At 59.0% G+C, this 26,775-nt stretch overlaps 3 protein-coding genes across 3 annotated transcripts; 1 reads left to right on the top strand and 2 right to left on the bottom strand.

Moving 5' to 3' along the window:
- Positions 1-2,151: 2,151 nt before the first annotated feature.
- LOXL1 (lysyl oxidase like 1) lies at positions 2,152-12,767 on the top strand. The gene is made up of 7 exons (XM_065688570.1): positions 2,152-3,922; positions 9,343-9,451; positions 10,293-10,430; positions 10,952-11,108; positions 11,189-11,284; positions 11,663-11,778; positions 12,118-12,767. The coding sequence occupies exons 1-7, from the start codon at positions 2,860-2,862 to the stop codon at positions 12,122-12,124; spliced, it is 1,686 nt and encodes a 561-aa protein (XP_065544642.1). The 5' UTR covers positions 2,152-2,859; the 3' UTR covers positions 12,125-12,767.
- A 1,645-nt stretch (positions 12,768-14,412) lies between these two features.
- On the bottom strand, positions 14,413-16,985 carry LOC136018991 (zona pellucida sperm-binding protein 3-like). The gene is made up of 9 exons (XM_065688723.1): positions 16,516-16,985; positions 15,997-16,115; positions 15,807-15,910; positions 15,474-15,651; positions 15,271-15,391; positions 15,093-15,184; positions 14,833-14,969; positions 14,668-14,757; positions 14,413-14,594 (listed from the first exon to the last, which is right to left on the bottom strand). The coding sequence occupies exons 1-9, from the start codon at positions 16,876-16,878 to the stop codon at positions 14,452-14,454; spliced, it is 1,347 nt and encodes a 448-aa protein (XP_065544795.1). The 5' UTR covers positions 16,879-16,985; the 3' UTR covers positions 14,413-14,451.
- Positions 16,986-21,023: 4,038 nt separating this feature from the next.
- On the bottom strand, positions 21,024-24,545 carry LOC136018699 (zona pellucida sperm-binding protein 3-like). The gene is made up of 9 exons (XM_065688200.1): positions 24,116-24,545; positions 23,019-23,137; positions 22,840-22,943; positions 22,451-22,628; positions 22,247-22,367; positions 21,804-21,895; positions 21,493-21,635; positions 21,279-21,368; positions 21,024-21,195 (listed from the first exon to the last, which is right to left on the bottom strand). The coding sequence occupies exons 1-9, from the start codon at positions 24,509-24,511 to the stop codon at positions 21,080-21,082; spliced, it is 1,359 nt and encodes a 452-aa protein (XP_065544272.1). The 5' UTR covers positions 24,512-24,545; the 3' UTR covers positions 21,024-21,079.
- Between the last annotated feature and the right edge of the window lie 2,230 nt (positions 24,546-26,775).

Genomic DNA, 26,775 nt, shown 5'->3' with positions numbered 1-26,775 from the left:
CTTGGAAAATGGAGTCAAATCCTGGCAAATCCATATTAAACCCAAATTCCTGGGAAATCCAAATTCCCAATTCCTGGCAAATTCCAAAATCTAAATTCCTGGCAAAATTCCAAAATCCCGATTCCTGGCAAATCCAAATTCCCAGCAAATCCACATTAAAAAGGAGGCAGGAAAATGCTGGTGATGAGCTTTTGGGTGCGTTGGACATGGATGGAGGCAGAGGAGCTTTTGTGCCACTGCGCCCCACAGTGACCATGGGTCCCCATGAATTCAGTAAGGTGACACCCAATTACTCACATGAGTGGTTATCCCAAATAACAGCACTAGAACATTACTCTGCAGGTAATTAAGTTACTGAGTAATTCATTTACTTAGGAATGAAGCGAATTCAACACGTGGGGAAGTGCTTCGGCAAAGGGAAAGCAGAACGGGCAGGTTGAGGGGTCAGCTTGAAGTGTGGGAGGGGATGGAGGCACTGGAGCTGTGCCGGGGGCTGCCTGCCCCGTTCCCCCAGCACTGGGGCTTCTTTTTGGGAGCCATCCCACAACGGCCTCCGCTCTGGTGCCGGATGTGGGCACCCGCATCCACCCCCATGCAAACAGAAGAAGGGGTGGAAATGGGTCAGGGGGTGCAGCCCCGTGCCCCCTTCTCGCAGCCCACCTCTGCAGGGGTTTCTGTGGGGCTGGGATGGAGAAGCTGCCGCTGTCACCTCGGGAGCGGTGGCACCGCAGCGTGGGCTGCTGGCACCATCTAGTGGGAGCGGGACCCCCCCCGCAGAGCGGGACGAGGCCACTCGTGGCTCGCTTTGGTGGCCCAGGGTCCCGCTTTTGGCCGCCCCCTTCCTGCATCCCCTCTGGGGACGCTGGACCCCCTGGGACTCTGCGTGTCCTCCAACCTCCCCATTAAGGGTTACGGGGCTGGCAGCCTGTCCCCTCGGCCACAGCATCCCCGTGGCATCTTGTGGCCGCGCGGGGAGCAGGGTGGGGGCTTCGGACACACACGGGCCCCTCACCCTCTACCCAAACCTATAGGGACCCCCCCATCACCCCTTCTTGTCCCCCGTCAGTGTGGGGTAACCCCATCTCTGCATCATGTCCCCCCTTTACATCACACCAGATCCTCTCCATCCCCAAATCCTGTCTGCGTGCAGGGCTGCGGTGATGCAGAGGGGAGCGACCCGCTGCCAGCCCCCCCCGTGTCCCTGTCCCCACTGAGGATGTGCGGCCGTGGGGCGGTGGGGATGTGGGAGGAGGAGGTTAGGCCAGGCTTTCCTTCCTGGCCAGCGCTCTGTGCTGCTATTACATCAACTCTGGTATTTCCAGTCCCTGCGGGGAGAAGGGAGGAGCGCGGGCGGGAGCAAGGGAAAGCAAAGAAGTATTGGGGGATGCAGGGAATTGCGGGGGGAATCGGGCCCTCTGGTAAGGACTGGTGCTGGGATCCCCCGGGCCCAAGTTCGCATTGGCCGCTGGCTCCATCCCCGGATCTGGGGCTGGGAATGGAAGCGGCAGAAAGGGGGGGGGGAAGGGGAAAAGGAAAAATCTACACGTGGAAAACACACGTCCCTACGGCCGGGATTTAAAGCAACAGGGAAGTGCCGGGCAGCTCCAGTGGCAGCGGGGTGGCTGGGCCGGGGTGTCCGCTCCAGCTTTTGAGGGCTGCCATGGTGGAAGATGGAGGGAAGGATGGAGGGATGCTTTGTCCCAGCTTCATTTCTGCCCTGAAATACTCCCCTGCGGATGTGTCCCTCTGGTGTGTGGGGCTGTAGGAAGGTGTGGGGGGGGATGCAGGGGGTCGCTGGGGGGGGGGATGAGGTGTCATAGCCCCTCTGTTGTGTTTGCACAGGCCCTTCATTCTGTGATGCTGAGGAGCGATGGTGCCGGTGTGCTGATGGTTTGCATGGGCTGGATCTAGCTGGCAGCAGGCTTGGAGACCCCCGGATTCACTCCTCACATCCCCCCTTTCTGTTTAGAATTCCCAGCCCTGAGCTGCCAACCGGTCTCTGGTTTTATTCCTTGTTAAAACCCTTTTGTGCAGGATCCGGCCTCATTTAGGACACAATATCAAGGGAAAACAAACCCAAACAACAAATTGTCACAAAGAGACAAGTTCTGGGGGAAAACTCCCTTTTTTTTGGCAGTTTCCCCTTTGAAACCTGTTGAAAGCTTCTGTGAAGGAGTGAAGGTGCTCACCCAGGCCCTCACCCTGGTGTCAGGCCTTTGCGTGGGACAGTCACCAGGGCGAATCGGGTCCCTTTAGGGGGAAATGGGGTCCTTGCAAGCGGCCAGGATTGCGTCGCGTTGCCCCATCAGCGCTTTCCACAAGCCCGACCCCTATTTCGAGCCCGTTGTGTAAGACCGAAACGAGCCGAATTCGACCCAAATGCTGAAGGCGTGCGCCGTGCCAGGCTGAAACAAAGTGGAAAAGCCGAACAAGTCGGGGGTTTGTCCCGAATGGATGCGTTTTGCGTGCAGCCAGCACCTCGCCGCCCTTCCTCCCGGCCCCTGGAGGGCAGGATCCGTGCCGGAGGCGGTTCCTAGGACCAAAACCCGCCGTTTTCCCCCCAAATGTTTGAAGGCGTGTATCATTCCAGGCTTTGAAAAAACCGTGTAAAACAACCCCAAATTCCGGGGTTTGATCCGGAGCGGAAGCCTCGTACCTCGGGGCCGGCACCCTGCAGCGCTTCCTCCCGGCTCCCGAGGGCAGGATCGGGGCCGGAGGCGGTTCCTAGGACCCGGCAGCGCCGCTTCCCCGTCCCCGGTCCCCGCCGCTCCCCCGCCGGTAGCGCGGCCGCTGCGCCGGGCCCGGAGCCGCTGGGCCGGGGCTGGCGGCGGCGCTGCGGGGGGAAGAGGCGCTCCCGGGATGGCCCGGCGGGGAGCGTGGGGGCTGTGGGCAGCGCTGGGCTGCGGGCTGTGCCTGCTGGCGGCCGGGCAGCAGCAGCAGCAGCAGGCGGGCGGCGGGCAGCCGTGGAGGCAGCTGATCCAGTGGGAGAACAACGGCCGCGTTTACAGCCTGCTCAACAGCGGCGCCGAGTACGTACCGGCGGGGCAGGAGAGACCCGGGGGGAACCGGTTGCTGCTGGCGGGAGCGGTGACCGGCGGAGCGGGCAGCGTCCGGAGGCAGGCACCGGCCGTACCGCCGCGCCCGGGCTCCGAGACGGTTCGGGGGCAGACGCGGCACCCGTTCGGCTTCGGGCAGGTGCCCGACAACTGGCGTGAGGGACCGGTGGGCGACAGCACCGCTTCGCAGCGGGTCCGGCCTGCTGGCCGCTCCCGCCAGCCTTCCTCCTCATCCTCATCCTCCTCCTTCGCCTTCGCCTCCGCCGGGCAGCCCGCGTACCCCCAGTTCCCCTTCGCCCCCCAGTACGAGCCCTACGAGGCCCCCCGGGTGTACGACGAGGCGTACACCTATTACCGCAGCACCGGCACCGGCGGGGCGGCCGTGGCTTCGGCGGCGGCGGGCGCCAGCGTGGTGTACCCCTTCCAACCCCGGCAACGCTACGAGGACTACGGGGAGGAGCAGAGCCCCTATAGAGCCCAGGGGTACTACCCGGCGGCCGAACGCCCCTACGTGCCCGCCGCCCCGCAGCCGGTCGATGGGCTGGACCGCCGGTATTCCCATAGCCTGTACCACGATGCGGGCGGCTCGCCGGAGCAGGGCAGCCCGGACTCGTACGGCAACCAGCAACCCGGCGGGCACGGCATCGCATCGGCGGATAACCTCCAGGCCCCCCCCGGGACGGGGTACGGGGGGCAGTACCCACCCTACGAGCCGCAGCCGCCGTTCCGGGCACTGGAGCCTTACGGGGTTCCTCGGCCCGAGCCCTACCTGCCTGCCAGGAACCCCGAGATACCACAAGCCGTCCCCGATAGCCAAGCCCGGGTCAGCGTCGGGAGCGTCTACAGGCCCAGCCATGGTGGACGGGGTGAGTTTAGGGGGGCCCTGGGGTGGGTGGCAGCTCCCCGGGGTGGGATGATGCTCTGGGGCACCTAAGGGAGAAGGTATCCCTGAGGGCAGAGCCTTCTGCATCTACGGCTGGTGCCAGCTGCTCTCCAAGGATGCTGTCTATGAGGGCAAATGTGGCCCAGGGCCCACTGTGGGACTGTTGGGGACTCCACATATTTTGGGAATGACGTTTGAGGTGATGAAAAACCAGGGAGGAAAGGGAAGGGGTGCGAAGGAGCAAGTCCTGGTGGGGCTTGGGGTGGGTCTATGCCATGTTCCAGGTCATCCCATCTTGATGGGGTGGGTCTGTGCTGTGGGATGGGGGAGACACTGGTTGTGGGGTGGGTCTGTGCCATGTCCCAGGCCATCCCGTGTCCAGGCCATCCTGTGTCCCAGGCCATCCTGCCTCCTGGGGGGGGGGCATATGCCACATCCCAGGTCATCCTGTATCTGCGGGGTGGCTGATGACATGTGTTGGGGGAACACCGTGCTCCTGGAGTAGGACAGTGTGTCCTGGCACATGCTATGCATGCTCACTTCCCAGGTGGGTCTGTGCTGCCTTGCCTGGAGCCAGTTGTCCCTACAGATGCATTGGGCTGCAGCAAGGGCCCAAGGTCCCAGCAGGGACACTGTCATTCCATGCCCTACTGACCCTGATCCTGATGAAATCCTGTGGCTTTTGGCTGAGCCTTGCCCAGAGCGGTTGTTGCTCCGTGGTGGAATTGGAAGCAAAGCTGGAGGGCGTGAGGAGCAGCAGCCTGGGGAATCTGTTCCCGGCCTGTCCCTTGGGAAGCCCATCTCAGCTGGAGTCTCTGACCCGTCTGACCCCATGGCCCAGCCAGCCCCATCCCTGCTTTCTGAGAAAACCCCATTCCCGAGGGGAAGCGTTTGTCCCAGCCCTGCCCCATTGCGTGCGAGTGAGCGAACACAGTGAGAGCAGCCGGGTCAGCGCGAGGTCCGGCCGGCCCCGCCGCGGCCGTGTGGGAAAAGAGCTTGGGATCAGGGTTTGTGAGGAGAGGATCTTCCTCTGGATCTCTGAATCTCTGCCTGCACCGCTGGGAGTAGCTGCTCCTGCAGGGTGAGGGATGTGGGGGTGAGGGATGGGAAGATGAGGGATGCAGGGGCAAGGGATGCAGGGGCAAGGGATGCAGGGATGAGGGATGCAGGGGCAAGGGATTCAGGGGCAAGGGATGCAGGGATGAGGGATGCAGGGATGAGGGATTCAGGGGCAAGGGATGCAGGGATGAGGGATGCAGGGGCAAGGGATGCAGGGGCAAGGGATGCAGGGATGAGGGATGCAGGGGCAAGAGATTCAGGGGCAAGGGATGCAGGGATGAGGGATGCAGGGGCAAGGGATTCAGGGGCAAGGGATGCAGGGATGAGGGATGCAGGGGCAAGGGATGCAGGGATGAGGGATGCAGGGGCAAGGGATGCAGGGGCAAGGGATTCAGGGGCAAGGGATGCAGGGATGAGGGATGCTGGCAGTCCCGTGTCGCCCGGGATGGCTGCCCTGCAGATGACCCGAGGCGACAGAGGGAAATGGGAAGATGCCTGCCAAGCTCAGCATCTTCCTGTTGGCAAAGGCTGTGTCCTTCAAGGATCCCTGGAAGCTGGGCCAGGAGGTGATGGTGCTGTGGCTCTGCCCAGGGTTTCGGGGTGGACAACCCTCGTTGTTGGCCATCAATGGGACCTCTTGGTGCAGGAGCCCCCAGCCTCCTTCTTCATAAGGGAATAAAGAAGGGAATAAAGAGCATCGAGCATCCCAGGGAGGCGAGTCCCTAGGACCACCCCATTGCCTGGCCTCTCCTCCGGGTCACCTGCTGCTCTGTGCAGCCAAACATTGTCACCTCCTTGGGGGCCACCCTTCAGGCAGGCTCCTTAATTGGGCAAAACACTTTATAAAGCCGAATCAGATGGTAATTATGCGCCTTAAGATCTTTAAGAGCCTCCTAATCCCAGCCGGCTCCGCCAGGAATGTGCGGCATTCCTGGCCTCTCTCGGGGGCACCTGGGGGGTTAATTAAGCAATTAGATCCCGCCGGCTTTTATGAGGCTTTTTATTTAGGCTGGTGGGAGCATGGTGGGTTCCTCCATCCAAACCAGCCCATGAAGACGTCTTGGAAGAGGAGAGGGAAGGAACGGGAAGGAAGGATAGGGAAAAGGGAAGAGGAACGGGAAGAAGGATGGAGAAGGATGAAGGAAATAATTTCCAGCCCTAAATCTATAGGTGGCCAGGTCATGGTGGAGGTGGGAGAGCAGCATCTCCCATGGCTTCATCGATGGAGGGGGATAAATGCATCAGACCAGGCTTTTGCAGGGAGATGGGGACACTGAAAGTCTTCACGTGTCCTGCTTATGACCACTGCAGAGGAACCCCAGCATCACCCAGGTCTTGCTCAGGGGCAGAATCATCTCATGCAAAGGAGGCCTTGGGTGGTGAAGGTGAAGTCCACTTGGCATCTAAGCCATGGGGGCAGGTAGCCCACCCCTCCTTGTGGAGTTCAGCCAAGGTGCCGGTTCCCACTGCTGCTCCCCGTTCTCAACTGACCCCCAGGAGGCATCTCCAGGGGCTTCCTCACCCCACCCTGGACCCCTGTCCCCTGCTTTCCTCTGTCTCCAGCAGGTTTCTCACCTTGCCCTCATGCAATGGGTCACCAGGGGTTGGTTCTTGAGTGGGAAGGGTTTGGGAAATCCCATGGGGTGATGGGGATTTTGGTACCCACTAAGCTTGAGTCGCGGTGGCACCTGAAGATGCTGCCACCCATGGATGAGGCACCTGGGCCAGGAGGTGGCACTCTGGGTGGGAAAGCCTCCCTTTTGTGAGCTTGGGAACGGGTTTGGGTTGGGGTTTCTTGCTGTCTTCAGGCATTTAGCAACCACTGCGGATCCTGAGAAGTTTCAGTGGGGATGGGATGAAGAACTGTGCCAGGAGGTGCTGAAGGATGGGATGGGATGGGATGGGATGGGATGGGATGGGATGGGATGAAGAGGGGTGTCAGGAAGTGCTGGAGGAGGGATGCTGTGGGGATGGGATGGGATGGGATGGGATGGGATGAGATGAGATGAGATGAGATGAGATGAGATGAGATGAGATGAGATGAGATGAGATGAGATGAGATGAGATGAGATGAGATGAGACGAGATGAGATGAAGAGGGGTGTCAGGATGTGCTGGAGGAGGGATGCTGTGGGGATGGGATGAAGGGGTGCACCTCAGTCACTCGGCGTGTCCCCACATCCCCATCCCTACTGCTCACAGCTACCCCTTTGGTGTTCCCTCCATCTCCAGGGCAGGGAGCCAGCCTTGCCAGGCACAGGGAGGGAAGCAGCCTCCCTCTTGGAAAACTGCTGGAGCTGGGATTTCTGGGCTGAGCTGGGCACACCTGCACAAACAGCGTTGGGGAGCGGGCCTGCCTCGCTTTATTATTGCGCTTTCCATGGGGAATGGGAAGGAAATCTCCTCTGGCAGCTCCCGGGGGCAGCTGAGGGCTGGGACGGGAAAACCAAACACCTCCTTGCTGTGGTTGTCCCACTGCGGAGGCGATCACGGGGCGCAGGAGATGCCAAAGTGCTGGCTCAGCAAAAAGCCTCAGGACAGGGACACTCTGGTGCCCTTGTTGTGACAAGGGGACATTTGCAGGGTGCCGAGGCCGGGTCCTGCCAAAGCGGTTTGACCCTTCGCTGAGGCGAAAACCAGGCCTGAGACCCTACAATAACAACGGGGCCGTGCAGGGCGAGCTCCACGGTGGGGGAAACTCCAGCTTCCCATTGGGAAAGCAGTTGGGTTTCTCTCTGGAGCATCCAAGAACTTATTCTGAACACCAGCGCGGAGGAAAAGCTGGTTTATAAACGATGGCAAATGTTCCTCCCGCGAGCGGGACGGGGCCAGGGCTCTTTCCCATCACTTGTGTTAGGATTCATGGTCTTAAGGATAGGGGGAAAGCTTTTCCAAGCTCTCCCGGTTTCCCCCTGGTGTGTGCAGCCCCCCCCGGGTATTACATCAGCAGCGATGACCAAGCAAGCGGGGCAGGAAACGAGCTCCAATGGAGTGACGTGATCCCTCGAGGGAAGGCAGGCCAAGAAACAAGGAGGCATTGTTCTTTTAGCCCGTGGAAAAAGAGGGAGAAAAGGGGAGGAAAAGGGGAAAGAAAGGGGAAAAGGGAAGCAGGCTGGGTGTAAACAGAGGAGCTGGTGTGGCTGGAGCCCCCTGGTCCCTTGCAAGGGCCATGGACAAGGATGATGAGGGGTGAGGATGGAGACGGGGATGCAGAAGGGGATGAGGAATAGGGATGAGAATGAGAATGGGGATGGAGTGAGGAGTGAGGATGATGTTGGGGATAGGGATGAAGACAGGGAAGGGGATGGTGAAGGGATGAGGATGGGGATGCAGAAGAGGATGAGGGCTAGGACTGGGATGAGCATGATGATGGGGATGAGGATGTGGATAGGGATGAGGATGGGGATGGAGAAGAGGATGAGGGATGAGGATGAGGATGGGGGTGGGGATGAGGGATGAGGATGGGGATTAGGGTGAACATGGGGATGAAGAAAGGGATGAGAAAGAGGACAAGGATGGGCATGGAGATTAGAGCAGGGATGAGGATGGGACAGGCTGGAAAGCTTGCAGGAAGGAGGGATGCTCATGGTAAGCAGAGGTTGCTATGGAGCAGGGCTTGGCTTTGCAGAGGGCTGTGAGGAGGGAAACTGAGGCTCGGAGTGCCTGGGAGCATCCCCACCCTCTTCCTCCATCCTGGTCCTTCTTGAGCGGCTGATTCCAGCTGCTTTCCAGGTCGGAGGCTGTGAAGGAGCCTTTGGGGGTGTGAAAGGGAGTAGTTGGGCTTTGTAATGCTTTTGGAAAGTGAGGCAACCCCGGCCTGTCCCTGTGGCTGTGTCTGTGTGTCCGCAGGTCATTTTGGGAGGTTCCTTTGGGAATTACAGGAGAGGAAGGATAATGGTGTGGGAGGGGAGGAGAAGGGGGCTGGGGTTAGCAGAGCCCCCACTTTCACCCTTATTTTGGGGTGAAACCCAGGAAACAGGGCAGGAAATAGGGACCCCACATTTCCGGGGGGGGTCATGTCACCCCCTGTCCCTGCTGCCATAAGGGTGGGAGCTGCGGGGGCTCCGGGGGACCCCAATAACCCTTTGCAGGGCAGCCAGGGCCGGGTGGAATCGCTTCCAGGAGGCCGGGTTGAGCAATCCCGCTGCAGGAAAATGGAGGATTGGGATTTGCCAGCGGGAGCCAGGGGGGAGAGGAGGGGAAGGGAGGATCTGCAGCTTGGAACTGAAACAGCATGGGGGTGGCCCAAGCAAAAGGTCCCCACGAGGCCGGGGCCGGCTGCTTCCAGAGGGGGCTGCTGCATCCCCAAGGGCTGTCCCCAAGGGCTGTTCCCATCTTCCTGCAGGTCTCCCCGACTTGGTGCCAGATCCCAACTACGTGCAAGCATCCACCTACGTGCAGCGAGCTCACCTGTACTCACTGCGCTGCGCTGCCGAGGAGAAGTGTCTGGCCAGGTAGGAGCAGCCGTGGGGTCAGGGGGACATGGGAGGACAGAGCCGGGACATGGGGGGACAGAGTGGGGAGTTGGGGTAAGGGGGCAGCTGGAGAGGAAGGATGTGAGGGTGCCTGGGGGATGTGTTGATGGGGAGGAGGATGGAGGATGGAGGAGAGGGGAAGGAAGGGAAGGATAGGAAAAAGGAAGGGGAAAGGGAAAAAGGATGAAGGAAAAGGATGGTGGAGAGAAGGGATGGGGAAAGGGAAGGATGGGGAACAGGAAAGGGGGAAGGGAAAGGGAAGGGGGGGAAGGGGAAGGATGGAGGAGAGAAGGAAAAAAGTAGGGAGGAGGAAAGGGGAAAGGAAAAGTGAAGGGAAGGATAGAAAGGAAGGAAGGGGAAAAAAAGGTATAAGGAAAGAGAAGAGGAAAGGAAAGGGAAACGGAAGGGGAATGGAAAGGGAAGGATAGAGAAGAGGGGGTGGGAAAGGGGAGAGAAGAATAGGGAAAAGGAAAGGTAATGGGGAGGAAAATGGAGAAAGAAAGGGAAAAGAAGAGGAAAGAAGAAAGAGGAAGGGAAGGGGATGAAGGATGAAGGAGAGGAGGGTAAAGGAGAGGAGAAGGCAGAGGGAAGGGGAAAGCAAAGAGCTAAGGGAAGCTTGATGCAAAGCACAGCGCAAAGGAGGCCGGAGGGAGGTGTCTGGCGGGTGCTGCATGGCCGGGACCTTCTCTCCCCTCCTTCTTCTTCCCTAATTCCCTTTTCCATGGAGGAAACGCCGGGGGTTTTCCTCCTCAGGGGCACTGGGGGTCTCCTGTTCCGCGGGGCGGGGGGGGCAGAGGCACTGACCCTGCCGCGTCCCCAGCACTGCCTACACCCCGGAAACCACCGACTACGACGTGCGGGTGCTCCTGAGGTTTCCCCAGCGCGTGAAGAACCAGGGCACGGCCGACTTCCTGCCCAGCCGGCCCCGGCACAGCTGGGAATGGCACAGCTGCCACCAGTGAGTGTCCCCAGGCCCCTCCGCCCGTCCCAGTTTGGAGGCTTCCAAAAGGGCTTTTTCCCCCTTCTGTGGTTTTGCCTTGAGATCTCTGGGGCGGTGGGGGGGGGGGGGGGTTGGGGGGTGGTGTCTCCTAATTCACTTCTTTAGCCCTAAAGCCACCAAGCTCCTGCACTTAATAGAATCGTGGAATCATAGAATGGATTGGGTTGAAGGGACCTTAAAGCTGATCCAGTCCCAACCCCTGCCACGGGCAGGGACCCCTTCCACTGGAGCAGCTTGCTCCAAGCCCCTGTGTCCAACCTGGCCTTGAGCACTGCCAGGGATGGGGCAGCCACAGCTTCTCTGGGCACCCTGTCCCCATATGGACTCCATATGTCCCCAGGGAGGAAGCTTGAAAGCCGGTGTGGAGCCAGGGTTGATGGTGACCCCCCAAAATCACATCTGGGGGGAGGAGGGAGGGGATGATGCCATTTGGGGGAAGGGGGGTGTCACTCTGTCTGTCCCTCCTTTTCCCTCCCCAGGCACTACCACAGCATGGATGAGTTCAGCCACTACGACCTGCTGGATGCCACCACGGGGAGGAAGGTGGCTGAGGGCCACAAGGCCAGCTTCTGCCTGGAGGACACGACCTGTGACTTCGGCAACCTGAAGCGTTACGCCTGCACAGCCCACACCCAGGTTCATGGGGGGATGCTCAAGGAGCATCTTGGGGTGTCATCCCCCCCCGGCACACCCTGAACCCCCTTTTGTCCCTGCAGGGCTTGAGCCCGGGGTGCTACGACACCTACAACGCTGACATTGACTGCCAGTGGATCGATATAACCGATGTGCAGCCGGGGAATTACGTCCTAAAGGTGGACGGGGTTGTTGGGGGGAGACTTTTAGGGGCAAACAGTACCAATTTGGGGTCACCTTGGGATCTCCTCAACCAAGGGGTGCTCAGGCACTGGAACAGGCTTCCAGGGCAGCGATGGAGTCACCCTCCCTGCAAGTGTCTGTGTAGATGAGGCCCTCAGTGCCATGGGTCAGTGGTGGCCTTGGCTGTGCTGGGAACGGTTGGACTGGATGAGCTTAAAGGGCTTTTCCAACCTGGTTGATTCTATGGTTCTGTGGTCGGGTTTGGGACCGCACACCTATTTCGGTGCCATCCCCTTCACATGGGTTTAGGTGCTTCTCATCCCCGCTCTCACCACGTTTTACAGCGTTTTCCTTTCCCTTTCCCTCGTTTTTAGGTTCAAGTGAACCCCAAATACATCGTCCTGGAGTCGGACTTCACCAACAACGTGGTGAGGTGCAACATCCACTACACCGGGCGCTACGTCTCCACGACAAACTGCAAGATTTCCCAGTAAGGAGATGTCCGTTTGTCCTCCCTCCATCTGTCCTTCTCTGCTCCCTTAGCCGTCAAAACCCCCCACGTATAGGGCTCAGGCCCCTTTTTCCTCCCTTTTATCCAGTTTTTCTCCTTCGGCATCAAAAAGAAACTGGATTTGGCGAGTGGGGGAGCTGGGGTTGGTGTCTCACTCCCTATATATTGAATTTCCTGGTTATTCCAGGGAAGAAGGAAGATGACTTTCAAGAGACCCCCACCCCTTCTGCCTTTAGAACAGCATTTGAAAATCTTTTCCTCAATGCATTCCCCAAATCCTGGGTTTATTTTTCTTCTTTCCCTTCTGTCTCCTTTCAGATCTTGATGGGAGCAGGGCCGGAGGGACCTCACCTGCCCCCACCTCTGTCCCCCTCTCAACACAGTGCCTGAGCTGGCTCCTCTGTCCCACCAGAGACCATCAGCAGCTCCTCGAGACCCCCCCAGAAAGAGAGAACTCCCCCCCCCCCAATTTCTTCATGTTAAAAGAAGGGGAAGCAAGAATGAGTCTTTGAAATAGTTTTTTATACTTAACTTTTCCTTAATCTTTTGGTTTTTATCCCATTTCCTAAGGGAAACCAATGCTGGAATAAAGGCAGGGGCCCATAAATGCTGTATAAAGGACGTAAATCGCATATTAGCAATAGAAAGCTCTGTAGTCTTTAACCCCTTTGGCATCTTTTTATTGGGGGGGGGGGTGTCTCCAGTGATGCCACCTCCTTGGGAGGGGAGGAGACAAGCCTGGATTTGGAGGTGCTGCCCGGGCAGGGATGCTCTGGTTGCTTCTGGGATCAAAGGTGCTGGGTATCCCATTACCTTAACGCGGGGCCCGCTCTGCCTGTTTGGAAACAAGGACGGAGTCCTTGAGATGACTGGAAACCATGGGCTGGGTTTTTATGATTATTATTAATATTTTTATTATTTTCACGAGCTTTAAAACCAGAATTCATTAAAACACGTTGCTTTTGAGAGCCTGGCGTTTAACTGAGGGCACAGCGGCCCACCAGCGGATGTCCCCAACACAAAGGGGCTGGGGAACCCTCCCAAGGTGTGTCCCAAGGGCCTTTATTTAAGCCTGGGCGCTGGGGAGCAAAGGGCACATCGGATGAGGCGGGTGGGCAGGATGTGCTCCTCAAGACACCCCAAATGCTCCTCGCTGCCCCATGGGGTAGGAGACACGGTCACCTTGGGTGACATCCGTTATGCTTTGGGAGCCACAGCCTTGACATAAGCTCCAGCCCCTGCTGCCTTATTACCCCCCCCCCTTCTTCCTGTCCCTCCAGCCCCTGTCTCCCCATCTTCTGCCCCCCCATCGCTCGCCCCCATCCCCAGCAGTGGGGGACCTGCGATGGCAGTGCCACGGAAGGCCCGGCCTGGAGGACCTCGCTGGCGGCCCTCGGCTCTGGGGACTTCAGCCTGCCGGGCACGGCGCGGAGCGAGGAGCCGGCAGCGGCAGCCCCGAGCCGGGCTGAGGGGCGCGGGGAGCCCGCGGGGCTGCACCGAACCCCCCGGGACCCTCCACCGGGCCCGGCGCCACGGCGGCGGCACCGGCACCGCTCCGCCAATCACGGCCCGCGCCCTGTGCATCTCCGCCCAATCCGGGCCCGTCCTTTCCATGCGGCCCCGCCCCTCCCGGCTCTGCGGGCTCCAACGGGCACCGGGAGCGGCCCCGCCGCGGAGCTGCCCCCGCCCTCCCCGGGGCCCCACGCGCGCCTCAGGGGCCTACGGCAGCGGCACCGCGACCCCTGCGGAGCGCCGGGACCGGGGCCTACGGGGAACGGGGGTGGCGGGGCCGGGCGGGCCGGGAGCTGGGCTGAGCGGAGACGGGGGGGGGGGGCGGGACCGGATTGAAGAGGCGGGCCGCGATTGGGTGCAGTGCAGACGGGCGCGCCCTGGCGGGCCTGCGATTGGCTGGGCGGGGTGAGGGCGGTCCCAGACCGGAGCGGCGGCCGCGGGCCGGGAGCGGTGTGGGGCCCCGGGGAGGGCGGGGCCAGCTCCGCCGCGGGGCCGCTCCGGTGCCCGTTGGAGCCCCCAGAGCCGGGAGGGGCGGGGCCGCATGGAAAGGACGGGCCCGGATTGGGCGGAGATGCACAGGGCGCGGGCCGTGATTGGCGGAGCGGTGCCGGTGCCGCCGCCGTGGCGCCGGGCCCGGTGGAGGGTCCCGGGGGGTTCGGTGCAGCCCCGCGGGCTCCCCGCGCCCCTCAGCCCGGCTCGGGGCTGCCGCTGCCGGCTCCTCGCTCCGCCCCGACGGGGAACGGGCTCCAGAGCCGAGCGCCCGGGGCGGCCCCGCTCACCGCCGCCAGCGACGTCCTCCAGGCCGGGCCCCGGGGCTGCGGTGCGATCGCGTCCGGTCTCTCCGGGCGGTACCAGGCAGCGGCCCCGCGGAGCCCGCTCCTTCCCCAGGCCCAGCCCCTTCACGCTCTCCGGGACGCCGCATCCCGCGGGAGGGCCGGATGGGGCCGAGGGCAGCCGGGGTCTGTCCGCAGTGCACCCATGAGCGGGGCCGCTCTGCGCCCAGCCCCGGGCCGGGCTGACACCCGGGTGGGGATGCGAGGGTCCTGGCCCGGCCCCGGCCCGGCCCCAGGGTGCGATCGCAGAGGGAGCAGCACGGACGCGTTTGTCGTTCCATGGCTTTATTTGGCTCTCGCTCTACGCTCACGCCGAGGCACGGCCGCATCTCCTGCGCCCCACAGCGACGGCCAAGCCCACAGCGGCCAGCCCCACAGCGGCCGCCAGCCCCACGCCGGCCACCACGCCTATCAGCCACATCTCTATGCCGGGCATCGCTGTCGCTTCACCTGCAAAACCAAGGGGGGCTGTTAGGTCTTGTCACAGGGGCTACGCCATAGGCTGGGGCCAGCGGGGACTCACCGTGACCTCCCTCCTGCTGCTCCCTCACGGCATCCGGGGCCCTCGAGAGGAGAACGGGGCCGATGACCACGTCGGCTTCAGCCTCTTTCCCTGCGGAGGAAGCAGCGATGAGGCGGGTTTGTCGCGCAGCCCGGGGTGTCCCCTCTGTCCCCATAGGGACCTCACCCTTGGCATCGTGGCGGCGGAAGCGGCGGCCCGGCCAGCGCTCCAGGGCGTTGAGCCTGCGGGACTGCGCCGGGGACTCGCAGTTCCCGGTCTCGCAGCAGCTGCAGATGTCCCGGGTGCCTTCCACGGGGGCCCAGCTGGAGCAGGGGGCGAGCATCGTCACCAGAGCCCCCACCAGCACCCACGGAGCATTCTTGCCCCCCAGGGCTGGGGCCGTGGGGTGCTGGAGGGGACCTGCCCCCGGTGTGGTGCCTACTCACGTGTTTCTGGCTTTGTTGAAGGAGCAGGCTTTGTTCAGGGGGTCCGGGGCTTGTTCCGCCGGGGTCACCTTCAGGTGGCAGGTGATGTAGATCTGCAGGGAGGGCAAGGGAGAGAGGTGGGGACCTGCCGGTGGGGGGACACCGGCTCGGGGCCGGCAGGGGACACTCGCAGCCTTACCAGGTTCCTGGTGTCCCCCGCGAACCTGAACACGTCGATCCTGAAGCGCAGCATGTCCTCGCGGGGCCGGGGGGTGATGAAGGCAGAGCTGGTGTCGTCCGACCTCCCATCAACCAGGCACCTGGGGAGGGACGGCAGGTGGGGGTCAGCATCCTGCTGGGTGCCCCCGCAGCGTTGCTGCAGGCTGGGTCCCTGCGGCTCACCCATTGAAGTCGATGATGGAGTAATGGGGTGAGGAGTCGGTGCCGGGGCTCAGGGCAGCCACGCAGCTGTCCACGAACAGCCGCAGCGGCACGTGGCTCTCAGTGCCCACCTCCGCCTGGATGTTGAGGACATCACCCAGCTGGAAACCAGTGAAGGGTCTCTCGGCGCTCCAGTCCTCTGCAAGGCAAGGGGTGAGAGGGGAGGTCCCGTGGGACCAGAGCCAAGGCCCATCCCAAAAGCAGGAGCACTGGTGTTCACCCCAGTCGGGTGCTGCATCCCTGAGCTTCCCCACACTGGGACAAGGGTGGAAACCACCCCAACTTCCCACCTACCATTCATGAGGCGCAGGGAGAACACCAGCCTCTCCTCCGCCGACAGCGTGGAGCTGAAGGGAGCCCAGGTTGGCCGGATGGCGTTGCTGCTCACGTTCTCCCTCCTGGGCAAGGATAACTGGGCATCATTGGACAGCCCCATGCTGGTCCCTGGCGATCCCCCTGGGTACCAGGGGCAGGGAGGCCTCACCTGGGGTAGTGGCACTCAATGGGGATGACGGCGGGGTTGCTGCGGATGATGACGGGGTTGCTGGCAGGGCTGGGGTCATAGTTGAGGAGTGTGCGGTAGATGAGGGACTCTGGCGTGATCTGGGCAGAAAAGCGTTGGGAAGCTGTCAGAGAGACCACCCCCCACCTGGGAAATGCCAGGGAAAGCCAAAGAAAGGGAAGAAAACGGGATGGAGAAGGAACCCTGCTCCTTGCTCAGTGAGCTGAACTTCCCAATAGGCAAAACCATGCGCAAAGTGGGTCTGATGGGGAGGCTTTGCACCATCAGCATGTCTCCAGCTGTGGGGAAAATGCCTTGGTTTGGGGGAAATACCCACGAACCCTTCCCCTGGGGATGATCCTCAGTGGCACTCTGCATCCCGAACACAGAGCATCCCCCAGCATCACTGTACCTGGTCCCATAGCCTGGAGCTGCTCCCGAAGGAGGATCCCGGAGGGGCTGCCAGGGAGGACCCTGGGGATGGGGGGGTGAAGGTCTTACCTGCACGACGCTGCCGCACTCGTGGAGGCCGGCGGTGAAGACGACGGAGTTCTGGTTCAGTGAGGAATGCTTGCACGCTGCTGGCCCCAGCGTCAGGTCGGCCGCGTTGACCAGGCGGCCGGTGCCGAAGAGGTCCCTGTTCACCGTCACCACCAGCTGAGCCTCCTGGCACTGCACCACCACCGGCTGGCTGCTGGAGATGGATCGGGAATGGGGGTCTTCCAGCCAGGACCAGGCATGGGGGTCTGCCTGCACCCCGCGGCTCGCCAGGTCAGCCCAGGAGAAGTCCCAGGGAGTGTAGGCAGCCACCTCGCCCACTGCCCAGCACAGAAGAGCGAGGATCAAGCCGCTTCTGGGTCCCATCCTTCCCTCTTCCAGCAAGCCCTGGCACAGAGAGCCCGGGCTGCTCCTCCAGCCTTATATCCCCCCCAGCAGCATGAGCTGTCCGCCCCTGGGCTCCCGCTTGGGGACCAATGGTACCCAAAGGCCGGCCCTCGTGGGTGCAGGGAGAGGGGAGGCGTGACCCCATCATTTCCGGGGTGCTGGGACCCCCCGTTCCTGGGCTGCCCAAGGCGAGAGAAAACGTCTTTGTCAGCCTCTTTGGGCAGTTGTTTATAAAACTCAGCAGAGGCTGGAGACGGGGAGACTGGTACAAAGGGACTTGTTTAGGTTAGAAGGTGATAAGGGGGGTTTCAAGGCTGCTGGGGAACTGGCAGAGCAGGAGAGCAGGGTCCGTGACCCCGCTCTGGGTGTTTCCTATCCCTTACGCAGGGACCGTTCCTGCCCGGCGCCATCAGCCCCCCTGGGACTTTGGTTTTGCGCTTGGATGCTGATGTGCTCACAGCTCCAGCGCAAAACGGGGCTTTACACATCCCCCCGCATCCCATGTGGGACCGGGATGCTCGGCCAGCAGCAGCTGACGGAGAGCCCTCACCACTGACACGAGCATGGCTGTTCTCAGCCAGGGCTGAACAAGCTCCATCGCAGCCTCATTTCAGCACTGAGGTCATTGGCTGCAGAGCCAAAACCTCTCATTTTTTCTCTCCGCTGCCCTTCCCCAGCTCTTTTGCTTTGTTGCCCTCAAGGAAATGAACTTGGAACAGCAGAAGCTGGAGGCAAGGTCCTCCACTCCTCGCTCCCTTCCCCATGTGCAGCATCCCAGCCTGTATCCCACCCACTGCGAGCTCCTCATGGCTGGAGAACAGGGAAAGTTGCTTAAAAAGACACCCTCTATGTTTTCAAGCCTCATAATTGGGGTCTCTGGCCCTTCTTTTGAGTGTCTTTAACTCTTTTTCCCTAACAGGGAATGCAAGCATCCCATTGGCTCCCTATGAGGGATGCTCTGTTTCATACCCTAAATCCCTCTCTGTCCTTTGGGATGTCCCTGGCAGGCCTCAGTGACAGTGGAAAGCCTCTGATTTGGATGTCCGAGTTGAGCCATTTTGGGGAAAATGAAATGGAAAGGTTTTGGGGCAGACCGGGGCCAGCTCTCTCCTAGTAGGAATCCCACTGGCTTTGGAGTTTGTGTCCGGCTCAGCATCCCCAAAACCACACATGTGCAAGTATAAAACCTTCTGCCTTTCCCTTAGGAGCCAATGCCCCAGCCCTGCTGTTGTCAGTGGTCCAGGCCTTCTCCTTCATGTTTAAAGTACCTTGAGCTTGGCACTGGCGTAGGAATGCCAGGGATTCCTGAGGCCATGCGTCACAGAGATAACGGCAGCGGGTGATGCTGTATCGGTAAATAAGCTGCTACCCCACACCCAGCAGGAGAGCATCACTCCTCGGCTGGGTCCTTGATTGCAAGGACCATGGGAGATGCCTGGCCTCACTCCATTGCACCCCAGAGAGCCACAGCTCAGGGGCCAGCTTAGGCTGTGGGCCTTTGGGTACCAGGGTTTGATCCCAGCAGGAGAATAAATCCCTCTGATGGATCACCTTGTGGCTATAGCTCTCACATTAGCAAAGGTGATTCCCAGGTGGAGGAACACGCCCAGACTCAGGGCAGAGGAGGTACTTCTGTATGAAGAAGGGGATTTCTGCTCCCTGATTAGCAAGGAGCAGCTGCCCTGTATTCCAAGCACAACGTGACATTGGTCATGGTCCAGCACCACTGGGAAAGAGCGTGAGCTCAGGTTTTTGATGGAGACAGAGACCACAAGGTCCCAGGGCACTGGACAAGCAGAAACCTCAGTGCTTTCCCCCAGCTGTGTAAAAGAGACATTAAAAGAGAGCTCAGTTTTGCTCATAACAAAGCTTTAAGTCAAAACTTGAGGTCAGTGCTGCTGTTGAGCACCACCGGAGCCAGTGATGCTGCCCAGGAAGGGGCAGGGGCTGCTCCAGGAAGCCAGAAAGCATTTCCACATCACAGAGTTCCTTGTAGACCAGATTCGGCTGGAGCCAGCTGAGGTAGTTTGAGTGATTGGGATGGTGAGAAAGATGCTGAGCAAGAAGTACTCAGTTACATTAAGATTAAAAATTGTTCCTACCCTTTTTGTCTCCAAATGAATTTTCCTATGAAACACTGATACCTGATCCTGTGACTGAAATAGTAGATTTCTATTTAAGAAAGTCTCCTAAACCTGTTAAAATTATCATCTTCTCATTACTTTAATTTCGGATAATAATCCAAACAGTTTCTGATGATTAAATCCGTTTTAGTAGCTGTATTTCCTAAATGCCAGTTACTGGTTTTCGGTTTAATATGGCACCTAATAGAATAGTTCAACATGGCACCTTACTATTTACATCTTATTAAGCTTTTTATTGCATGTGTTTGCTGTGTTGCATGGAACTAATTGTAAGGTTTTGGAGGAGCCATTTATTTACTTTGTGCTTCTTAAGATGCTTTTCCATAATTTTGAGTTTCAGGAAAAACTTCTTCACTGCAAGGGTGCTCCGGCTCTGGAATCGGCGTCCCAGGGAAGTGGTGGAATCACAGACTCTGAAGTGTTCCAAATGCATGTTGGACTTGATGATCTTAAAGGCCTTTTCCAACCTGGTTGAGTCTGTGATTCTATTTAACATGGCAGCAGCAACAACTCATGGGCTGCAAGGTTCGGGTCGGGTGAGGAAGCACTGCTTCTCCAGGAGGGTTGTGTAGCCCTGGGCTGGGCACACAGAGGTGGGGGAATCCTCACCTATGGCCAGTGCCAGCCTGATACAGCCGGTGTTGGACTTGGATCACTTCTACCCGTTGCCATGCTCTGCTCTCCTCCTCTCCCTTCTGCTCTGACAGTTCACAGCTCTCAGAGGATGCTGGAGACTGCCCCCTGAAAGCTCCTATCTCACTGCAAGACAAGGACCAAGCTCTCCCAACAAGGGAGGAAGCCATGCCCAATCCCCACTCCAAATCACTGCAGCTCCCTGATCCAGCCTAGAACTAGTTTTGCCATGTTGAGGGAGGGCTCATCTGCTTTTAGAACTGCGAGCAACCAAACCAACACCAAGGGAAGGGATGGGACAGTGGTTTAGGTGACCCAAAGGCTCAAATCCATCTCGGCACCTTGTACCAAGGAGATCCCAGTGCTAAGTGACATCCAGCAAGGGGCATCTGGCTGAGGGGCTCCAAGGGTGCTGGATGGGACCCGAAGACACCCCTTGCACAAGGTACCACTTTCCCCTGTGCTCCGTGACCAAGCAAGCTGCCCAAGCTCCCCATGAGCAGGCTAAGAGGTGACACAAGTCCTGGTTCTATGATTCCTGCCCTTTGCAAAGCAGCTCAAGGAGCAGCCATGCTGTGAGCCAGCCCCAGCTCCTCACAGGGCTCAGCTTTCCCTGCATCCAGCCACCTGGACTTGCTCCAGCAGCAAACACTGCAGCTCCAGCTGCTCAGCTGGGCCCCTTCCCACTGATGCCTAAAGCAGGAGCCTCTCCCAGGTCTTGGGGTTGAGGCACGCACATCTTGGCCATCACAGCTCCTGTGCTAAGCAAAGAGCCCAAATTCAACAGGAGAAGGAAGCAGCAAAGCAAACAGGACTCAGGCATGTCAGAAATCTCCTTTCTGGAAGGGGGGGGAAGTGGGGCAGGAATTCCAGTGCCTGCCCCAAGGACTGTTTATCCATGTCAGCCAAGGCTTGTTACATAGAACTATGTGTAAACAGTCCTTGGGGCAGGCACTGGAATTCCTGCCTGCGGCCTAGGAAAATCCCTCAAGTCATGCTCCCTGCCTCAGCCAGCAAAGCTCCATTTCTCTCCCCAGTCCAGCTTCCAGCAAGTTTTATTAAGCCCTCATTGAATAAAGGGTTACCAAGATGGAGCTGACCCAAGCAGCCCCACAGAGAGATAGAACTCCATGCTGGTACAGACAAGAAAAGGCATCTGGGTAGTGCTCTGTGTTGGCATCCAGTTGCCAGCTCTGTTCATGGGGGTGGAAAGGCTGTATAGGGCTCTGCTGAGAACATGGGGGGCAGGAGAAAGATGCTTCAGGTGGGTTTGGAGAGGCAAAGCAGCACACTTACAGTCAGCACGAAGGTCTGGCTGCCTCTCCAAGAAGACTTCTTCACTTAACCTTTCAGTCATTTAACTTATACTTTATTATTGGATAGACTCAAAGGTGGCATCTGAATTAAACAGGGTTGCTGGGCTTCCAGCAGACAGCCAGAGCTCCTACAACAGTGAGGAACACAACGACCAAACCAGCAACCACGGCCAGCCCCCAAACCATCCACAACTGGGCTGCATCTAGGAAGGAGAAGCAAGGAGGTGGTTATGGCCAGAGCCAGGACCTGCCACCCCAGCCCTCCCCTCCCCTGGGTTTGCCCTACCTTGTGAAGGCATCCTCCGAACTGGGCGACGCCGCCAGCTGTGGATGAAGAGGGGTCCCACCACAACATCTGCTTCTTTCACCAAGGGATCTGGAAGGGAGGACCTTTGAGCACTCAGACTCATTTGAGCATCCTGGATTAGCCAAGGGGTAGCGAGGCAGCTCTGAGCCAGTTACAGTGACGGGGACAAATGCCCAGAGGCACACAGACATACCAAGCTGGGAGGGCAGCGCTCTCCGGGCACGTCCCCCCTGCCATGGGGATGGAGCGTGGGGTCTCCTGGAGTCCCTGGCCAAGCCACAGCTCCTCATCTCGCAGCAGGAGCACACATCCTGGGTGCCTTCCACAGGGGCCCAGCTAGGAGAGAACCCAGTGCTCAGCCCATCCAATGGCCCCATGGCCTTCAGGATCTCAAAGGAGAGAGCCAAACCCTCCCACCTGGATCCCACCCCACCTTCCCCAGAGGTGGCACCACATGAGAAGCCCCAGCTCTTCATCTTTGGGCAAGCTGCTCCAGCTACTCACAGGTTGCTGGCTTTGTTGAAGGAGCAAGCCTTGTTCAGAGGGTCTGGAGCTTGGCCAGCCAGGGAGACCTTCAGGTGGCAGGTGATGTAGACCTGGGGAGAACAGGGGCAGGGTTTAGTTCTCATTTGCCTTTATGGCTTCCTTATGCACCATGAAGTTGGCTTCCAATGGGAGCACCAACATCCCAGGGCAGCTCAAGGCTCTCTTTCCTTCAAGCCACTTGAGGCTTCAGCTATTGAAGCCCATCAGAAGGGCTCATCTTGGCCAGTATCAGAACTGGTCTCCAAAGGAGATACCTGGCTGAGAGGGCCATGCTCCTTAAGTAGGCTCCAATGTATGGCCTCACCCATACATCACCATGAGGCAGCTGCCTTGGGAATGCAGCTCCAGAGGCCACAACCACATCTAGATGAAGGGATTCACTTGCTTTAGGAAGGATTTACCAGGTTGCTGGAGTCTCCTGCAAACTTGAATGCATCTACTGCAAACTGCAGCACATCTTGCCTGGGCCTCGGGGATATAAAGGTCGAGGTGGCATCATCCAGCTGCCCATCCACCAGGCACCTGGACACAAGAGGATCCCACTTTTAGAGCTGCCATAGCCTGCAGAAGGGTGCTCTTCAAGTAAGGACACAGCCAGCTCTTACCCACTGAAGTCGATGAAAGCATACTGGGGGGAAGAGCTCCTGTCCGGGGTTGGGGTGGCCACACAGGTGTCCACAAAGAGCCTCAGAGGTGCGTGGTTCTCCATGGTGACACTAGCTTGGAAGTGCAGGACCTCTCCCAGTTGGAATATGGTGGAGGCTCTCTCGGCGCTCCAGTCGTCTGGAAGGAGAGAGGTCAGCAGGCACTGCTGAATGGGCAGCCAGCTTGGGGTGGAAGCAGTGAAGCACAACAGGCCCTGGATACCCACCCAAACCCTACCAAACCCTACCAAACCCAGCGCCCCAGGAGCTCTGCAGTGACACCAGCACCATCTGATGGAAGCACGAGCACCTCAGAGGTCAGCACCAGGAAACCCTCACCCCAAACCTACCATTCATGAGGTGCAGGGAGAAGGGCAGCTTCTCCTCTGAGGACAGGGTGGACAGGAAGGGTACCCACGTGGGCTTGACACCATCGCTGCTCACATTGCCCCTCCTGGGGAGAGATGCTCACAGTTAGATTCTCATGGCACCAGAAGGGCTTGCTTGGTCCTCACCTGCCTCAGCTCACCTGGGGTAGTGGCACTCTATGGGAACCATGGCAGGGCTGGTGCGCATGATGACGGGGTTGCCAGGAGGAACTGGGTTGTAGTTTAAGCTTGTACTGTAGACCAGAGCATACGGGGTCACCTGGGGAAAGACATCCCCAAGCATCAAGAGCCCTGTTCCTTGGGCCACATGCACAGAGCAGCACATTGAAGCCTGGAGACAGCACCGAGATGGACATCAGCCAATAGAACACGGGCTGGATGCAGGTGAGTGGCCCTCATCCTGCTCCAGGGATGCAAAGCTGCTCCTGCCTGCCCCAGCGCAGCCTCTGCTCAGCAGCAGAGCTGTTCGAGCCAGTGCCTGGGTTTTTCCTTCTAGTTTCCATGCCCCAGAACAACAGGCAGGGAAATGTCACTCCCACGACATCAGAGCAACTTCTGCTGGGGTGATCTGCTCACCCTCATGGCACCAAACCTCTCCCAGGGAAGCAAGGCCACTTCCAGTTTAAGTTCTTCATGCTACACTCAAGCAGCAGCAACACGGGTGCCTTCCAAGGCAGCATCCAGTGCCGGCTTGCTGCAGTGGCTCCCAGCATCAGGTCATCTGCCCCCCCCACCTCCTCGAGGTGGCAGCACCAGCACAGGGAGTCCTGGAAGACTTCGGTACCTGTGTTGGGCAGGGTGAAAACTTCCCCATCTCTTGTGCACCCTCCCCGAGTCCAACTACAGCACAACCCCTGCCAGCCATGGAATGGTTTGGGTTGAAGGGACCCTAAAGCTCACCCAGCTCCAAGCCCTGCCCCGGGCAGGGACCCCTTCCACTGGAGCAGCTTGCTCCAAGCCCCTGTGTCCAACCTGGCCTTGAGCACTGCCAGGGATGGGGCAGCCACAGCTTCTCTGGGCACCCTGTGCCAGCGCCTCAGCACCCTCACAGGGAAGAGCTTCTGCCTAAGAGCTCATCTCAGTCTCCCCTCGGGCAGGTTAAAGCCATTCCCCTTGGCCTGTCCCTACAGGCCCTGATAATGGCCCCACTCCAGCATCCAGTCTCAGCATCCCAAGGCACCGAGATGCAAGCCAAGAGATAACCCCCACCCAAAGGCTCCATCCCCCCCAGCCTTACCCTGAGGGTGCTGCCGCACTCGTGCAGCCCAGCCACGAAGGTCACGGTGCTCTCAGCATCGCTCCGGGCCGCCGGCCGGCACCCAGCTGAGCCCAGGCTCAGCTCCGCAGCCCGGACCAGGCGCCCCGTGCCAAAGAGGTCCCTGTGCACCGTGACCATCACCTGCGCCTCCTGGCACTGCACAGCCACAGGGTGCAGCGGGGCTGCAGCCTGCAGCTGGGACACGTCCACCCATGCCCAAGGCTGGGAGAAGGTATGGGGATATCCCAAGGAAGGATCCTCTCTGTACCTCCATAGCTCAACCTCCCCTCTAAAGAAGTCCCAGGGGTTGTAGGCAACAACCTCCCCAAGCAAAGAACAGAAAAGAGCAAACCCCAGGCTGCTTCCAGGCCTCATCCTGCCTACCAGAGTACAGCACAAGCTGCAATTGCTGCCCAGGGACCCTTTATAGCCCACATCTCCCACTCCCAATGCAGGTGATGCTTGCCACACCTCCCATAAGGGTAACTGCCAACAGCTGAGAGCACCCAGATCCTTAAGGAGCCATTGGTGGGCTCCAATGAGGTGGTGGGTTGGGTTCCTCACCCATGCGAGGGATGTTGAGTTTACTGTGCAGCCAGCTGCGTGTTTCCACTTGTTTTTTGGTAACAACCAGCCCTGTAAGACCCACAGAGATGTGACCCACCTCCCGACTGCATATCCCACCTCCCGACTGCATATCCCACCTCCAGACTGCACATCCCACCTCCAGACTGCACATCCTACCTCCAGACTCCATATCCCTCCTCCAGATCATGGGAGGTGATGCTTTCCCAAGGCAAACCCACTCTTCAGCTGCCCAAACTGGTCCCTGTCCCCAGCTCCTTCAGGATGGTGATGATCCTCATGGAGCTGCTCATGTCAACTGGGGCACGCCAGGATGTGAGGGAATCATGGATGGCATTTGTCTACCAAGCAAAAAGTTGGGTTTCTTTTGAGGAAAAAGGGGCAATTTGAGTTCTAGTCATATGGAAGAATAAAAGGAAAAGGGGGAATCAGGAGGAGATCCCCATCAGTTGTCCCGAACCACATCCTTTCTCCTGCAGGACCAGACTCCGCAGAGTGATGTCCATACCAGCGCAGCCACCCATGTGTCCTTGTGTTTCCTTGTGTTTCCTTGTGCTTCCCGGGATTTTAGAAAAGGGAGGAACATGCTTGTGCACATGTGGCTGGTCAACTGCTTCCTGACCAGATTTGTCCCCTGGAGCCATCAGTTTCCTGGGCAGGACTGGTGTGGCAATGAGCGGTAGTAAAATAATGACTAGAATAATCAGTATCAGGAGTAATGTTAGAGCTATGAGGTATTAGAAATAATAATAACTATGATTAATTATAGTTATTAAAAATTAGAACGCTATTATGTAATTATAATTCTTACTAATGATAATTAGACATAATCATGGTCTCGAATCGTTAGGAGGATTATGAGACCTGGGGCACAATGCTCAGCACGGTCCATCCCTTCCTGGGGTGGCCCAGCAGCAGGTTGTCCCCTTCATGGTGCCCAGAGGGAGGGGACCAGGGGAGGTTCATGCAGCTGAACCCCCCATGAGCATCTTTATGCCTGCTGAGGGGATGCACATCGGGAAGAGAAGCAGTTTGAGTGTGGAAGTGACAGCAGGGAGGAGCATGGCTTTGGATGGAGCCCTTGTCTGGGGTTTTAGGGACAGCCGCTGCCTCTGGGTGAACAGTGGTGTGCTCATTGCTTTGCTTGGAGATGCAGGTGAGATGCCCATGAACTTCAGGTGGTAGCCACGGATGAATCAGGCTGGTTTGGCATGATGCAAACTGGACAGCTCACATATACATGGGTCACCCTGGGCCCATCGTGCATTGTGGGCTCAAGGGGCCCCATCAAACTGCAAAGCAACCATCACCACAGCACCCATCACCCTGCACATCTGCCTTTTTGAGCAGGTGGGTGCTGTGGGAATGGCGAGCAAAAGGAAATCACTTGCAATGCACAACAAATGCACGGGAAATGGTTTATTCCTTCTCCATCTGGAGGCAGGAGCCAAAGAGCAATGAGGTGCATCAAGCAATTCCTGGGCTGTCTTCAAGCTTGGAAAGCAAGGAGGAAAGAGGTAGGAAGACAATAACCCTGTGTGCCCACTTAGGAGGTTCATCTCCCAGGCTAGGGTGGCTGGATGCTGCTGACCAAAGGAGCACTGACAGCTCTTTGTCTGCACTCATCCACTCCTCTTCGTGTCCTCCTCAAAGCTGTCCAAGCAGAGAATCTCCCTACCTGCCAAGGCAGATGGGCCGCTTTTCAGATGCGGGGCTTTGATTCACCCCTGCAGTGAGTACCAGGGCTCGTAGTCCCCTGATAGGCACCACCAACCCTGCCCTGGGCAGCTCCTGGGCAGCCAGGGAGGAGGATGAGGAGCAACACAGCCAGCAGCAGCATCTCTCCCCTGCCAGCCCCAGGGCCAGGAGGGGCTGGGCTCTGCTCCCAAGGAAAAAGGATGGGACAAGAGGAACTGGCCTCAAGCTGCCCCAGGGCAGGTTTAGATGGAGCTGAGGAACAATCCCTGCCCCAGAGGGTGCTCAGGCATTGGAACAGGCTGCCCAGGGCAGGGCTGCAGGCACCGGCCCTGCGAGTGCTCACACACTGTGGAGGC

This window comes from Lathamus discolor, chromosome 8, assembly GCF_037157495.1.
Source record: "Lathamus discolor isolate bLatDis1 chromosome 8, bLatDis1.hap1, whole genome shotgun sequence".
Taxonomy (NCBI): Eukaryota; Metazoa; Chordata; class Aves; order Psittaciformes; family Psittacidae; genus Lathamus; species Lathamus discolor.
The sequence above is the reverse complement of the archived record's forward strand: the minus strand, read 5'-3'. Positions and strand labels throughout refer to the sequence as shown.

What these genes read in the sequence shown, in the direction of transcription:
- LOC136018699 (XM_065688200.1), bottom strand. Translation starts at nt 24,511, where the DNA reads ATGAGGCCTGGAAGCAGCCTGGGGTTTGCTCTTTTCTGTTCTTTGCTT. An exon ending in ATAGAGTGCCACTACCCCAG is followed by an intron (nt 22,944 to 23,018) that starts GTGAGCTGAGGC and finishes ATCTCTCCCCAG; the next exon opens with GAGGGGCAATGTGAGCAGCG. An exon ending in CAGGAGACTCCAGCAACCTG is followed by an intron (nt 21,896 to 22,246) that starts GTAAATCCTTCC and finishes TGTTCTCCCCAG; the next exon opens with GTCTACATCACCTGCCACCT.
- LOC136018991 (XM_065688723.1), bottom strand. Translation starts at nt 16,878, where the DNA reads ATGGGACCCAGAAGCGGCTTGATCCTCGCTCTTCTGTGCTGGGCAGTG. An exon ending in CCGCCGCCACGATGCCAAGG is followed by an intron (nt 14,758 to 14,832) that starts GTGAGGTCCCTA and finishes CTTCCTCCGCAG; the next exon opens with GGAAAGAGGCTGAAGCCGAC. An exon ending in GCAGCAGGAGGGAGGTCACG is followed by an intron (nt 14,595 to 14,667) that starts GTGAGTCCCCGC and finishes TTGGTTTTGCAG; the next exon opens with GTGAAGCGACAGCGATGCCC.
- LOXL1 (XM_065688570.1), top strand. Translation starts at nt 2,860, where the DNA reads ATGGCCCGGCGGGGAGCGTGGGGGCTGTGGGCAGCGCTGGGCTGCGGG. An exon ending in GCCCAGCCATGGTGGACGGG is followed by an intron (nt 3,923 to 9,342) that starts GTGAGTTTAGGG and finishes ATCTTCCTGCAG; the next exon opens with GTCTCCCCGACTTGGTGCCA. An exon ending in GAGGAGAAGTGTCTGGCCAG is followed by an intron (nt 9,452 to 10,292) that starts GTAGGAGCAGCC and finishes CCGCGTCCCCAG; the next exon opens with CACTGCCTACACCCCGGAAA.